The sequence below is a fragment of the Dicentrarchus labrax genome, unplaced genomic scaffold (genome assembly GCF_905237075.1).
Source record: "Dicentrarchus labrax unplaced genomic scaffold, dlabrax2021, whole genome shotgun sequence".
NCBI classification, from domain to species: domain Eukaryota; kingdom Metazoa; phylum Chordata; class Actinopteri; family Moronidae; genus Dicentrarchus; species Dicentrarchus labrax.
The window spans coordinates 18,762,688-18,775,519 of NW_026136711.1; the positions used below are offsets into that span (position 1 = coordinate 18,762,688).

At 38.6% G+C, this 12,832-nt stretch overlaps 1 protein-coding gene across 1 annotated transcript; it reads left to right on the forward strand.

The window, feature by feature from the left end:
* The first annotated feature begins 3,306 nt into the window (after positions 1-3,306).
* Positions 3,307-9,823, forward strand: arf3b (ADP-ribosylation factor 3b). The gene is made up of 5 exons (XM_051415484.1): positions 3,307-3,418; positions 5,324-5,576; positions 5,670-5,780; positions 5,879-6,003; positions 7,513-9,823. Exons 2-5 carry the CDS (start codon positions 5,429-5,431, stop codon positions 7,672-7,674), a joined length of 546 nt encoding a protein of 181 aa, XP_051271444.1. The 5' UTR covers positions 3,307-3,418; positions 5,324-5,428; the 3' UTR covers positions 7,675-9,823.
* Positions 9,824-12,832: the final 3,009 nt, after the last annotated feature.

Below are 12,832 nucleotides of genomic sequence, written 5' to 3' on the forward strand. Positions count from 1 at the left end.
GAATTTTCTTTACCCATAAAGGAACAGTTTGTCCTTTGGTTTAAAAGAAAATAAAATCCAATTCAAATTCACCAAAGTTGGACATACGTGGTTTTCACTAAAAGGGTATGAACATTTGTAATCTGAAAAGTAACTAACTAAGCTGTCAGACAAATGTAATGGAGTAAAAAGTATTAATTTACCTCTGAGATGTAGCAGAGTAAAAGTATGACATTGCATCACATGGAAATACTCAAGTAAAGAACGAGTACATCAAATTTGTATTCAAGTACAGTACTTGAATAAATACTTAGTTAGGCTACAGTCCACCACTACTGACAACAGAAATAAAATATGATGAAAGGAGAGGGCTAATCCTTTTCATTTCACCTCATCAACTGTGTTGTTGTCATCCACTAATTACTGATATTGTCTTGCTCAATTTGCAACAATGACCTGAAAAACTACAACCATTCAAATCACCAACTGTCTCAAGTCCTCTGTTTGCCAGCAGGATATCAGGGAAGTGTCACCAGCACAGATTGCAGTATTTGTGCCACATGCTCATGTATTAGACAAAGGATAGTTTGTCATGCAGAGGCGTCCGAGTTAAGCTTGTTAGATTAGACTAATTAAAACAAAACAGTCTGCTCAATCGTAAATGTTTAGGTGTCAAAGAAATGTAAATGTGAGGTCAGTAAAACCCTAAATGGCTGAAATCACAGGAAATACAGATTCTCTGAAATAAAAGAACTGAATGATCAAGAATGTTAAAACATTGTCACAGTGCAGCACTGAAATAGAAATGAATGACTCATCTTTGAGTGCAAACTTAAGCTAAAACCTGCTTCCTCCTTCAGATCGCCAAAGTAGTTATGGGAGTACATGCTGGTAAAAAAAGTACTTAAAAACATGTATATGATTTGGCCCCATCATCGCATTTAGCTATACTTGTTTTATCTTCCTTATGTTTGTATTTACATGCCCCCTATGTATGTTTGATTGGGTATGGTTATACCCATATGTGTATTTGTTGTTTGTAAGGCACTTTGGACCTCTTTGTTAAAAAGGTGTTATATGAATAAAGCTTACTTACTTACTTACTTACTTACTTACAGTACTAGACTGCATCATGTGGGATACCTGTATGTATGTAGATTTACTGTGACAGATGTTGGTAAAAACGTGAAATTATGATATGATCCATCATTATGAGTCATGTTACGTAGCAACATCAAAATCAGAACTATCTCACACTGAAATGCTCTCTGACATTTATACTGATCATTTCAAATTTTCTCGGTTCAATTTAGAAACTTTGTTCCCCATGTGTAGATGAAAATATTGCACAAGTGTTGTGCAATACTGAAGACCAAAGCACCATTTCCTGAAACTCAATTCTTCACACATACAACAGGAACTTTATATAACAGGTTGTCAGGCTCAGTAGCAATTACATTATTACAACTTTAAAATTGTTAGTCATGTCACTTCCAGTTGCTAATTAAAATTCGGTGAAGCAAGCCTGTAGCTTTTGGTCATCTCTTGGAAACCCTCCTGAGCTGGTTTGCAGTGTTTTAATGAGGGAAGCTGGTTATACTTCTCAGCCTTTGGTGTTATGACTGTTGTGTGACTGTTGTGTAATTCATTACCATTAACCACTACATGATTTTCACAGCAGACATGTTGTCTGGTTATAACAGGAAAAACAGAGGTGTAACTAATAACATCATTGATGGCTCTTTGCCATTGAACTGTTAATCTGGCCCTGGTTGTTAATCCGGGGTCTACAATGGGGAGACATGGGCCCAAAGCAGAGGGAGACATTTGGACTAAAATGTTTGAAGTCCTTAAATGTAGATTTATTAATTTGAATAATTGTGAACAAACTTGCTATTTGAGACAAGCTTAAACATGTTTTTTTCCTATAGAGATGTAATGACCAACACAGATGTCACTCTTTTTTCGCTGCTTGGATTTTCTCAACCTCCAGTTGTTTTTTTCAGTATACAGTACCTGTATGGACAGTGGTTTCTCTTAATTTCCTCCTCCTTGTGGTGTATTCTTGGTCCAGCTTTTAGATGTGGACTGATGGACCCGGGTGAAAAGGTCATTTCCATAGCAGATGCCTGAACCTGAGGATGCTCATCCCACACATGGTGTGACAGGGGAGGATGTTGCAAATGGCATGGAGGATGCTCCTGTTGCCACCGTGGGTGTTGGAGCTGTAATCAATACAACTACATTCACCGCAGCTGCAGTGAAAGAGGGAACCTCTGTCACTGCTGGCAGTGGGCAGTCTGTGACTAGGGAATGGGATGGTGCAAAGTTGCTGTCACCAAATATATTACTATACACCTTTTTCACAGCAGCCATATGACATGAAATAGTAGGATAAGCACAGCCCTGTGACTCTTTGACCTGAATGGAACAGAACCTATTATTAGTATCACTGATAACACCCGTGTTTTCCTACTATTTCATGTCTGAATGGCTACTATAAAAAATATTTGATGGCACTGCAGCCAGGGGAAGGGCTTTACGTCTTTACTTTGCTTGGCAGATCATAAAATGTCATTGTGACTCCTGGATGAGCTTTCATCAAGCTGTCACAGCAGTTATTGATGAGCCTCTTCACTGTGGCCCGTATACACTGCAGTCTAAGGGTTCAGCGTATGGGAACAGTGTGAGGAGGGGGTGAGAGGAGGATGATCCCATGGCTCCTGCAAAAATAATTTTCCTCCACAGAACAGGCAGGAGAAATGACTGTCCATAACTAGCAGCAGCACTTCTGACTCCAGAGCTGACTTGGTGTGTCTGGAAGTCTTGCATCCATCCAAGAAATGGTGGGATGGTATGGTCTCTTTAGTAGGGAGGGATGTATTACAAATGATACAGGTGTCATTGATCTGCCCCAATAAAGCTAACAGAAGAGTTAGGGAGGTGTCAATCAACATTTGTAGACATCCATAAAATGTCCTCAGAAGGTCGAATCAGCCAGAATAAGTGATCACCTGTGGTGATAGACCATGTGGGCCCTTTAAGGGTAACATGACAGATGTTAACACATTCGGTCACCAAATACAGCTATATTTGTTAAGATGTGTCTATAACTAATTAGTAAAATGAATGTCTGAAGGAGTATTTAAGTCTTGAATGGATAAACAGTAGACACAGACATGGAATTAAATCATGGGCCAATAGCAAAAACAAGTCAAGCCCATTTGATATATACACTATCTATTAAAAATAGGTATTGATATGATAACAAACCGACACATTTGAACAAACTTTGTTGTTCAAATATCCTTTTTTAAACGACTGTCAACAAATTCCGGTTTGGTTTCGATCTCCACTCTCGCGAGACTTCGTTTACTGCTGCGTTGTCCACCAGAAAACACCGTGAGACGTTTAACAGTGGAGGAGTAACTCAGCCAAGGTAAGCGAGGATTGTGGCACCACCATCAACCCCGGTAATACACACGTATAGGTCCCAGCAGCGGATGAAATAATGTCGTGTTTTGTTGTCTGTGCTGCGGTCCGTTGTGTAGCCTCGGTGTTGTCCGGGCTCGAGCAGCGGCGGGCGGCTCGCAGGCAGCAGGACGCCCGCTGTGGTGTTGAACGGGGATGGATGAATGGGGTGGATCGGGACGGAGGATAACGCTTAGCTACCGCCACGTCTCATCGGTTGAGCGACTAAAAAGCGTAACTAGACTCATAAATGAGATCCTAACAGATACGATAACGAGGACATGATCAAGCTTTGTGGCTCAAATTAATTTATGGATGTTCAGTTAGAGAGGAGAGATGCGCGCGGGCGATGTTAAAGGCTAACGTAACCTGAGTCACCCAGAGCTGAATTGACATTATCAGGCCGGGATAGTCGTGGCCCTGCTTCCCTGATAAATCCCCATTGTATAGCTCATATTTTAACCCGTGAACTCTCCCCGTGTGAGAGGACTGAGCTGGTGTCTCAGGCAGTTAAATTGTGGGTGTCCTCTTCAGCACCATGGACAGGGCTGCACCTAGCTTCACATCTACTGACGACTTCATCTATCTGTGGTTCATCTTCTGTCTCTCACTTTATTGAGTTTAATAATTCTCTGAATCAGTCACTGTTGTTGTAGGTAGGGTGATTGAGTAAGTGCACTTTGATGATAAGGATTAATATAATGATATAAATTGAAGTTGAATTTCCCCTTGGGGATGAATAAAGTATCTAATCTAATCTAATCTAAATTGAGACATCTTGTCTCCTTTTCACATTGAAATATAACACACATACTTTATAACTCAAAGTAAACCACTATGTTCACATAGCACATACCACACAATATGCCTACAATGTCCAAAGATGCTTTTGTACATTTAGAAGACATTAGTTCTTCACTGGCACAGTTTTTCTATAAAGTTGTTAAAAATATTTGTTGTTCTCAACCTGAAAAATGGGGAATATTTTAATTTCACTAGTATTTAATGTGCTCATTTCAAGTTAGCACAAAGTATGAGGATGACTATTGTGTTTTTACACTCTTCATTGTTAATCTGTCAATCCGTTAGGCATGACTAAATCTTATCAGACATGGATCCCTGACACTACATCTTATCAAATATAAGTTTGCGGCTCGATATGTATAAATAAAACTACTGGAGTAGACCGTAAGATACTAGCCTGGATCTAGACCTCAGACCAATCTGTGCAGCATGTCAAATGAATGATTTAAGTAAAACTAAATGGCTAATCAATCTGATCCTCAAGCTAGAAATATGTGGTTGAAAGCTCAGGGAGCCAGTAAATGGACCTTTGAGCTTAGATTATTTTGTTGCATGCGAGTATTTTGGTCACTAGAATTGTATTTTACTCATATCCCCTGCTGACGACAATACCTGCAAAACATTTTTGGTCTCTTGCAATATTTAGACTATTGCCAGCCAGCCAGGCCTGGTAATGTAGGACATTTTGCATGTGCTCCGAGGGCTTGGCGTTGTTGCAGGCTAACATTTGAAAGGAGAAAAAAAAACCCAGTGTGAAGGGTCTGAACAGATTGTGCTGCAGCCTGGAGTCATGGCACTGACATGCATCTCCTTCAGCCTCTTTATGATGATGACTGTGGGCAATTTGCATAGCTTGGACCTGTCTTTTGGCGTGCATGTAAAAGTGAGATTTTCCGGCATGCTGGTGTAGTTTTTTTTAGAAAGGTGAGAGAAGGTGAGCTGAAGTATTCCATTTATTGTAATTTAACAAAGCCTCTTACAGAGTTTATTTTATTAATCATCCTCTCTTCATTTGATGTTTACCTCATAATATAGCAATGCACATAAATGGCTATTTGTTTCCTTTCAGCCCTTCTTCATAATCTGTCTCTGCTGGACGAGCAAAACTCCACACAAAGGCATCTAGAATCAGGATTGTAGCTACACACTGAAGTTTAAGAACTTCACCTGAATCATGGGGAACATTTTCGGGAATTTGCTGAAGAGCCTCATAGGGAAGAAGGAGATGAGGATCTTGATGGTGGGCCTCGATGCCGCAGGGAAAACGACAATCCTCTACAAGCTCAAACTGGGGGAAATAGTCACTACAATCCCAACCATTGGTATGTAAACAGTCAAAATAACATTTGTTGTAAAATATTGTCACGCCCACTGTGTTTGCTTTTCATGTTGTATGACAAAGCTCTTGTTTTCAGGGTTTAACGTGGAGACGGTAGAGTACAAGAACATCAGCTTCACTGTGTGGGATGTAGGTGGGCAGGACAAGATCCGGCCCCTCTGGAGACACTACTTTCAAAACACACAGGGTGAGCGGAGCTAATGAGAGGTTTAAAGCGGTTACACTTTCCTCTTCTCCTCTTCAGAAAAATATTGTGTATTTGGTTTGTTTTTCTCGCTGTTGCAGGTCTGATCTTTGTGGTGGACAGTAATGACAGAGAGCGTGTGAACGAGGCACGGGAGGAGCTGATGAGGATGCTGGCTGAGGACGAACTGAGAGATGCAGTCCTCCTTGTGTTTGCCAATAAACAGGTACGAACCCATAACTGTTCTGCATATATACACAGAACATATAAATAAATCCATAAATAGGGTTATAGTGCAGGATGAACCCGTCAGCCCACCACGTACCGGTGATTTAAATATTTTACTGCATTTTCATTGTAGTTTACGTTACATTTACAAGTTGACACAACAGAGAAAGAGAAGAAAGCCTCAGCTCATCAATACTATAATTATCCTGGGTCAGAATTATAAATGAACAGATACAATGATCTTATGAATGAACATTAATATTATCCAAAGTAATAACATCAAACGTTAAACTTTATTTTTATTATTACACAAACCAAACTAACATACAATCACAATCTGACATTAAAATCATCCATTCATTTATTTGTGAAACAGTTGTGTTTTTACAGTTGAATAAAATACAATTGGTCATTTAATATACAAGGTAATTCTGTCTACGGCTGCAACTAACGATTATTGTTATTTATTTTTATTTTCATAATTTCATTATTGATTAATCTCCCTATTATTTTCTTGATTATTTATTTCATTGTTTTGTCTATATAAAAATAAATAAATAATCAGTTTTCTTCATGTTTTCACATTTTTCTCGGTCACATAAAACAGAGAAATTCTCACATTGGAGAATTGTCGCCTATTAATTTTTTTTCAGTTGACTAATCGATTGATTGGCTGATCCCAAAATGAAGCGACTATGGAGCGTTCCTAAATTGTTTATAAAAAGGTTCCTTTCTGCTTACGGCCTTTTAAGCATTCTTAGAATAACCCAAACTATATAATTTCACTGAGGATAAATAATAACTTTGTAAGATTTTAAAGTAGACATTTTAGTCCTTTGGCAGTGTATGGGTATCATCTCGCCATACGCTTTCTTAGTTAGAGTCTGCTGAGATTGATACCTCTCTAATATCTGTCCCTTAAACATAAAGCTACCACAGGCAGCAGATTAGCTTAATTTAGCATAAAGACTGAAAACAGGGAAATTTACCTACCAAGAATAAGCCCTGTTTCAAGTTTGTGTATGTATTAATCAAATAAGATGCATGTTAATTAGTGAGCTGACTAAATGCTTGTAGGCATAATTTCCTTATGGACAGAACCAGGCTAGCTGTTTCCAGTATTTATGCAAAGCTAAGCTGTATTATATTTTATCATATCCTTTAAAGGTTATCATTTAATTTTCCGTCATATAACTTCATGCCTATTTCTATGGCCACAGCTAACGATTATTGTCATTATCAATTAATGTCTAAATTATTTATTTATTAAGTGTTTAAAATATCAGAAAATTGTGGAAAATACCCTCCACAATTTCACAAATGAAATAGAATCCAAAGATCTTTAACTTACTATCAACTATCGAAGAAAAGCTAAAACTCTACACATCAAAATATCTGAAACCGAAGTACACACACACATGCATAAATATTTTAACCCAAACAATAACAGAAGACATCAACTGTCCTGTCACTTACTCTCCTCACTCAACTCTCTCCTCTTTGACAGGACTTACCAAACGCCATGAATGCTGCCGAGATCACGGACAAGTTGGGCTTACACTCTCTGCGCCACCGTAACTGGTACATCCAGGCCACCTGCGCCACCAGCGGTGACGGCCTCTATGAGGGTCTTGATTGGCTGGCCAATCAACTCAAGAACAAGAAATAAGAAGAAAACTAAAAAGCAGCCAGAAGCCACACCCGTCCAACTTTTTATTTGTTTTGGGACATGGCTTGTGCGAGGGTTTTGATTGATGGGTGAAATGCAAGATTCTGGGTTTGGGGGAGATTTTAGGCTTTCATGTTCAGTCTGTTGAGGTTCCTAATAGTTTTCAGCGCTTATTGAAAACAGATTCTCATGTTCTTCATATTTAATCACTCACACACACACACACACACACACACACACACACACACACACACACACACACACACACAAATGCACACTAACCCTAAGCCATCACAGCAGACACTTGCTTTTCCTGTGTCCACCTTTTGTCCTTAGGTGCAATGTACTGTATGTTAGTCTCTAGGTGCTGTACCAAGTCGTGTGACTGAGTCAGCAATGAGTCAAATATGACTTTTTGTTGATGTACGTCTTTCAACTGTCAGTCGTCCATGCAAAGAACTGTTCTGTGCCAGCTGCACTTCCTGTTTGTTTGTTTGTTTGTTTGTTTGTTTGTTTGTTTGTTTTTTAACAGAGCCATGTTTGAGAACAATCACAAATGGCAGATTCAAGTCACCACAATTCACTTTAATGGTTTGTTCTCTCTTTTTAATTGGTGAGCAATGCTGAGGCACTTTGATACTCAGATAGAGTGTGTACGTGTGTGTGTGTGTGTGTGTGTGTGTGTGTGTGTGTGTGTGTTTGTGCAAGTGGCCTATTCAGTGTTAAACGCAAACAACTCTCTGAAACAGAAAAAGACAACAGGACTGGAGCTTCCTCCTCCACGCGTCCTCTTACTGCCTCATTTTGGAAATCTTTTGATATCTGTGGCGTGTTTCTACTCCCCGTGTGGCAACCTGGAGCGTCAAAGCCGCCCTTTTTAAATATTTTAAAATGCTCTACACGTCCTTGACTGCCTGAACTGCATGCATCCTGGTAGATCTCGCTGACATTGTTGCGCACTCTTCCATCCTCTGAGCTGCATGGATGTTGACGCTGTTTATAGGTTTTCTGTAACTCATCGTGTTCTGGTGCTGTTTAACAGTATAGGATGCAGAAACTAACCAAACCACCAACTTCTGCATTAGTTGTCATGCTCTAAATACAGTATAGTCAGCTTAATGGTCTTCTAATGTGAAAGCAGTATTTAGGTTAACCTGCACATAAACACGACACACATGATCCGCGCAGCTGCTGCTTGTCTGCATTCATGTGTGTCCATATGAGTATTCAAACTGCGTCAGGTTGCTCTCGCTTTGTGTGTGTTTTTTGTCTCAGACTTGCATATCGGGGGGTTGATTCTGTTGCTGATGAGTCTGTGTTACCGAATGTGAATATTGTTGATGAATCTATATATGGCTGTAATGATATTTATTTGACATGCATATTCCTTTATTTCAGTGATAAGTGTGTCGGCATAATTATGTGAAAGAAAGCAGGGTAAGCGGATCAATTCATTCACTTCTGAACAGCAGACGAGTTACTGCGTCACCACTGATACCAGCAGAATCCACAGACTTCTGTCAGAAAATGTATTTCTCTGTGCCATACATGGGTACTACTACTCATATACCAGTGACAGTACAACATACTGTAAGTCCACTCTACTTAGTTATGAGTGCATTGTTCATATTCCACATCTATCATACGTTAAATCATGAGTTTGATCATTTGGGTTTTGTGGCCTTATATTTAGTGGTGACTTCAAACTGATTTCCTCTCGGCTTGTGCGTTTCTGATTTTAAGTCACATATATTTATCTATAAAGAATGATTTACAGATTTATTTCTCTATGCCCTCAAAAGGCGGGTTTTGCACCACAGTTCAGGATGATCAGGCAAAGGTTTTGTCTTCTGTTTTACCAGTATACTTGATTCATATTTAGTGGTAGGTTTATTTTGGTTTTCTTTGGGGTGTAAAGAAACTTTGATGTAGACTGTGTCTGTGAAACAATGATAATCCGTGCAAACAAAACAAAAAAAAAAGAAAGAAAAATACTTCTGATGATTCATTCTGTACCGTTATAGTTACACAAGTAGATTTAAAAACGGTGAAGACCATGTTTCAATGCTGAATGCAAGGAAACATCTGTATGTGATGTAAGACAACAAACAAAAATCCTGCTGTATTACAAATAAACTCATTTTCTGTATGACCTGTCTCATCAACTGTGTGTGAGGATTACTGATAGATTCCATTTATACATATATACACCAGATATTTTATATTAATGCTCACAAGTGACTGGAACAATAGATCAGATCTTGCTCTGACAAGCTTCCACCAGAAGAGGACAGTCTTGAGCTCCAATATCTGTTTATTGAATGTGGTTTGAAGCATGAAGAGCTGTGTAAGTTTTTAAGCTAGCGTGCAGCTTTTTATCCTAGTTTTCCTGTTTGGAAACCCCCTCAAACAGCTCAGAAACATACTTTACATTGTTCTATAACTTTGATACTTAATGACTTTGACTAATTTTCCGAGCATTGCTTCTAAAAAGGATTTTAAACAGAAGATGTTTCTGAAGAGAGCTTTAAAACGTGGATACATACAGCAGATTTATATCTGTTCTGTATGTTCACAGTACTTTTCTACACAGCTCTACCTCTCTCAAATTATAATAGATTTATAATTAGTAGAGGAAGTAAAGCCAATGTCTACAGGACGAGAGGGTTTAAAAGGCAAGTAATAGTATTTTCCTGACTCACTGTGTTCTTAAATTTGGCAACTTTTAGTCCAAGAAAACAAAAGACACAGACACAAATGGAAAAAATGCAACAATTTAACACATTTTTTCACTAGACTTTATTCCTGCAGAGTAAGAATAATCGAAATCCACATTAACAGAGAGGTCCATAAAGAATTTTCAAGTCTCTCCAAAATGGCTGATGACTATTTGGACATATGACCTTTGGATATCTAAACTCTTGGTTCTGATTCATCATTAAGTATGTTTGATTTTTGCAACAGTGGGTTTCGGTTATACTTTATTCTTCAGAAGTCTCATCTTTTAAATAAAGCATATTTGGCAAAAATACTTTCCTGATTTATAATTCCTCTCTACCTGTTGTAGCTGGGGGTGATCACACATTTATTATAATGACATAATGACAGATTCTGATGTATGTGTGTGTGTGTGTGTGTGTGTGTGTTAACTGTGTCCTGTGCTACTTTGTTAAAGGGAATAAAAGTGCAGACGAGACTCTGTTGCTGTTCTTCTACAAGAACCACTTGTGATGTTACAATGTTTTTGTTTTCTTGCACTTGCACACAGGACAAAAAGAAAAAAAAAAAAAAAAAAAAAAAACTTTTTAGAATGACTTCCTGGTAGTGGTGAAATATTAACCAATTGTTTTGAACACCCCCTCTTACATTTCAAAGGGTCTGACTGGAAAAGCAGATGGCCCCGACTGTGAACTGGAGAACTTACTGGAGATATTTGTCTGTCAGATGTATAATTCTGTGTAATTAACCTGTCTAGATAGAGAAACAACAAGTTCACTTGTATGTGTGTTTGTGACAGACTGGAGCTGCAGGCAGAGCCAGTTTCTACAGAGCAGTTCAGCTGGCTCGCCCACTCTTACAGGCAGACGATGTTTGCGTGAAGCCTGAGTGACAAACTAAGATGATGACGAGAGATAATATATTAGTTCAAGAACACTTCCTGTTGCATGTTTAACATTGGTGGAAATAATTACTATGTGCCACTAAAATTTGCTGACACGGTTATGCACAACCTCACACACGAATCAGGTCTAAGTACAGCAGTAAAATCATGCAGCCACAGAATGATGCTGCAATAAAATAATCTATATTTCCGGGCCACCAGTGTAAAGGAGTGGAGGGATCAAAGCCCGACTGTTAAGACAACAGCAATGTTCCTGAGGACCAGGTGTGACAAAGTGACACATACAGAGAGGAAGGAGGAGAACTTATTTTTAGATTATTGCTTTTACTGGACGGACAGTATTAAAGGGGATGTTTTTTATTAGGGGATTAAAAATGGTCGATTCTTTGTGTAAGAAACACATTTTCAGGTTATGAGGGGGAAAGATGAAGTGACTCACCTGTTCTGACCGTAATGATAAAGCTACTTAAACATCAGGGAACCACGATTGAGAGACAAATACTCACTGTGACCTGTTTGCACTGAATACCAGGATTCATTTTAGCTCTCTTTAGGCAAAATTCCAAAGGAATGAAACTGAGTGAGGAGATCTGAAGTGTATCAAGCTTCAGAAATGAACTTGGATGATTGAAAAATGCAGCATATCCACTCATTACTTGCATTTTCACACATTGAGGACAAAAGTTAGAGTGACATGTACTCCAATATAATAATAATGTGTGACAAATGCAGAATAAGGTGGAAAATTCCACCCTAGCACAGCTTTACCCACATTACTGTGCAGGAGATTCTGCATATGAAGACTGAGAATCAGTTTTTGACATGTCATCACATTGTAGATGTGATAAATGAAGAGAAATGTCATGTCGATTGTCAGTGAGGACCTTTTTGTTACATCTACACTAGCTATCTCACTACACATTCCCCATCAAATGCTCCATCTCTGTGGTTTTTGGACTTGTTGATAGCAGTAGTTATAAAAGCTCTGTTGTGTGACACAATGACTGGTGGATGTTCAGTGAATTACTGCTTTTAAGGCATACACATTGTGTAACTTGCAGTTTTTCTTTTAACCTTTGCTTTGCTACTTTTGAACAATTATTTCTCTCTTCTTTGTTTTTTTCCCCTTGATCTTCGCAGAGTGAGACCAGTCCTTTGCTGTCTTTGCCTGTAAACTTTGTAACCCCTTACTTTAATATAATTTGATTCAACTGAGTGTTTTCACTTATATTCTCCGTCTCTTAATTTATCAATTGTTATTTCTGTTTTGTTGCCGATGAAAATGTTGATGTTCTTGTGTCTTGTTCTGTCTGCTTTAATTATTTTATAACTTTCACTTTGAAAAGCGCAATATGAAATAACTTTAATGCAAATTCTGCAGTAAAATAAACATTTCGACGTTGATGATTGAGGTCACTGTTTTTCATGCAGAAAATGCATGTTTTCCCATCTAGATAAGAAACGGTATGTGCTGATGCATCCTTTAAGGTTCCCAGGCTATGTAACTACGTGCTATGTGCAGTCATACAGTCGTAG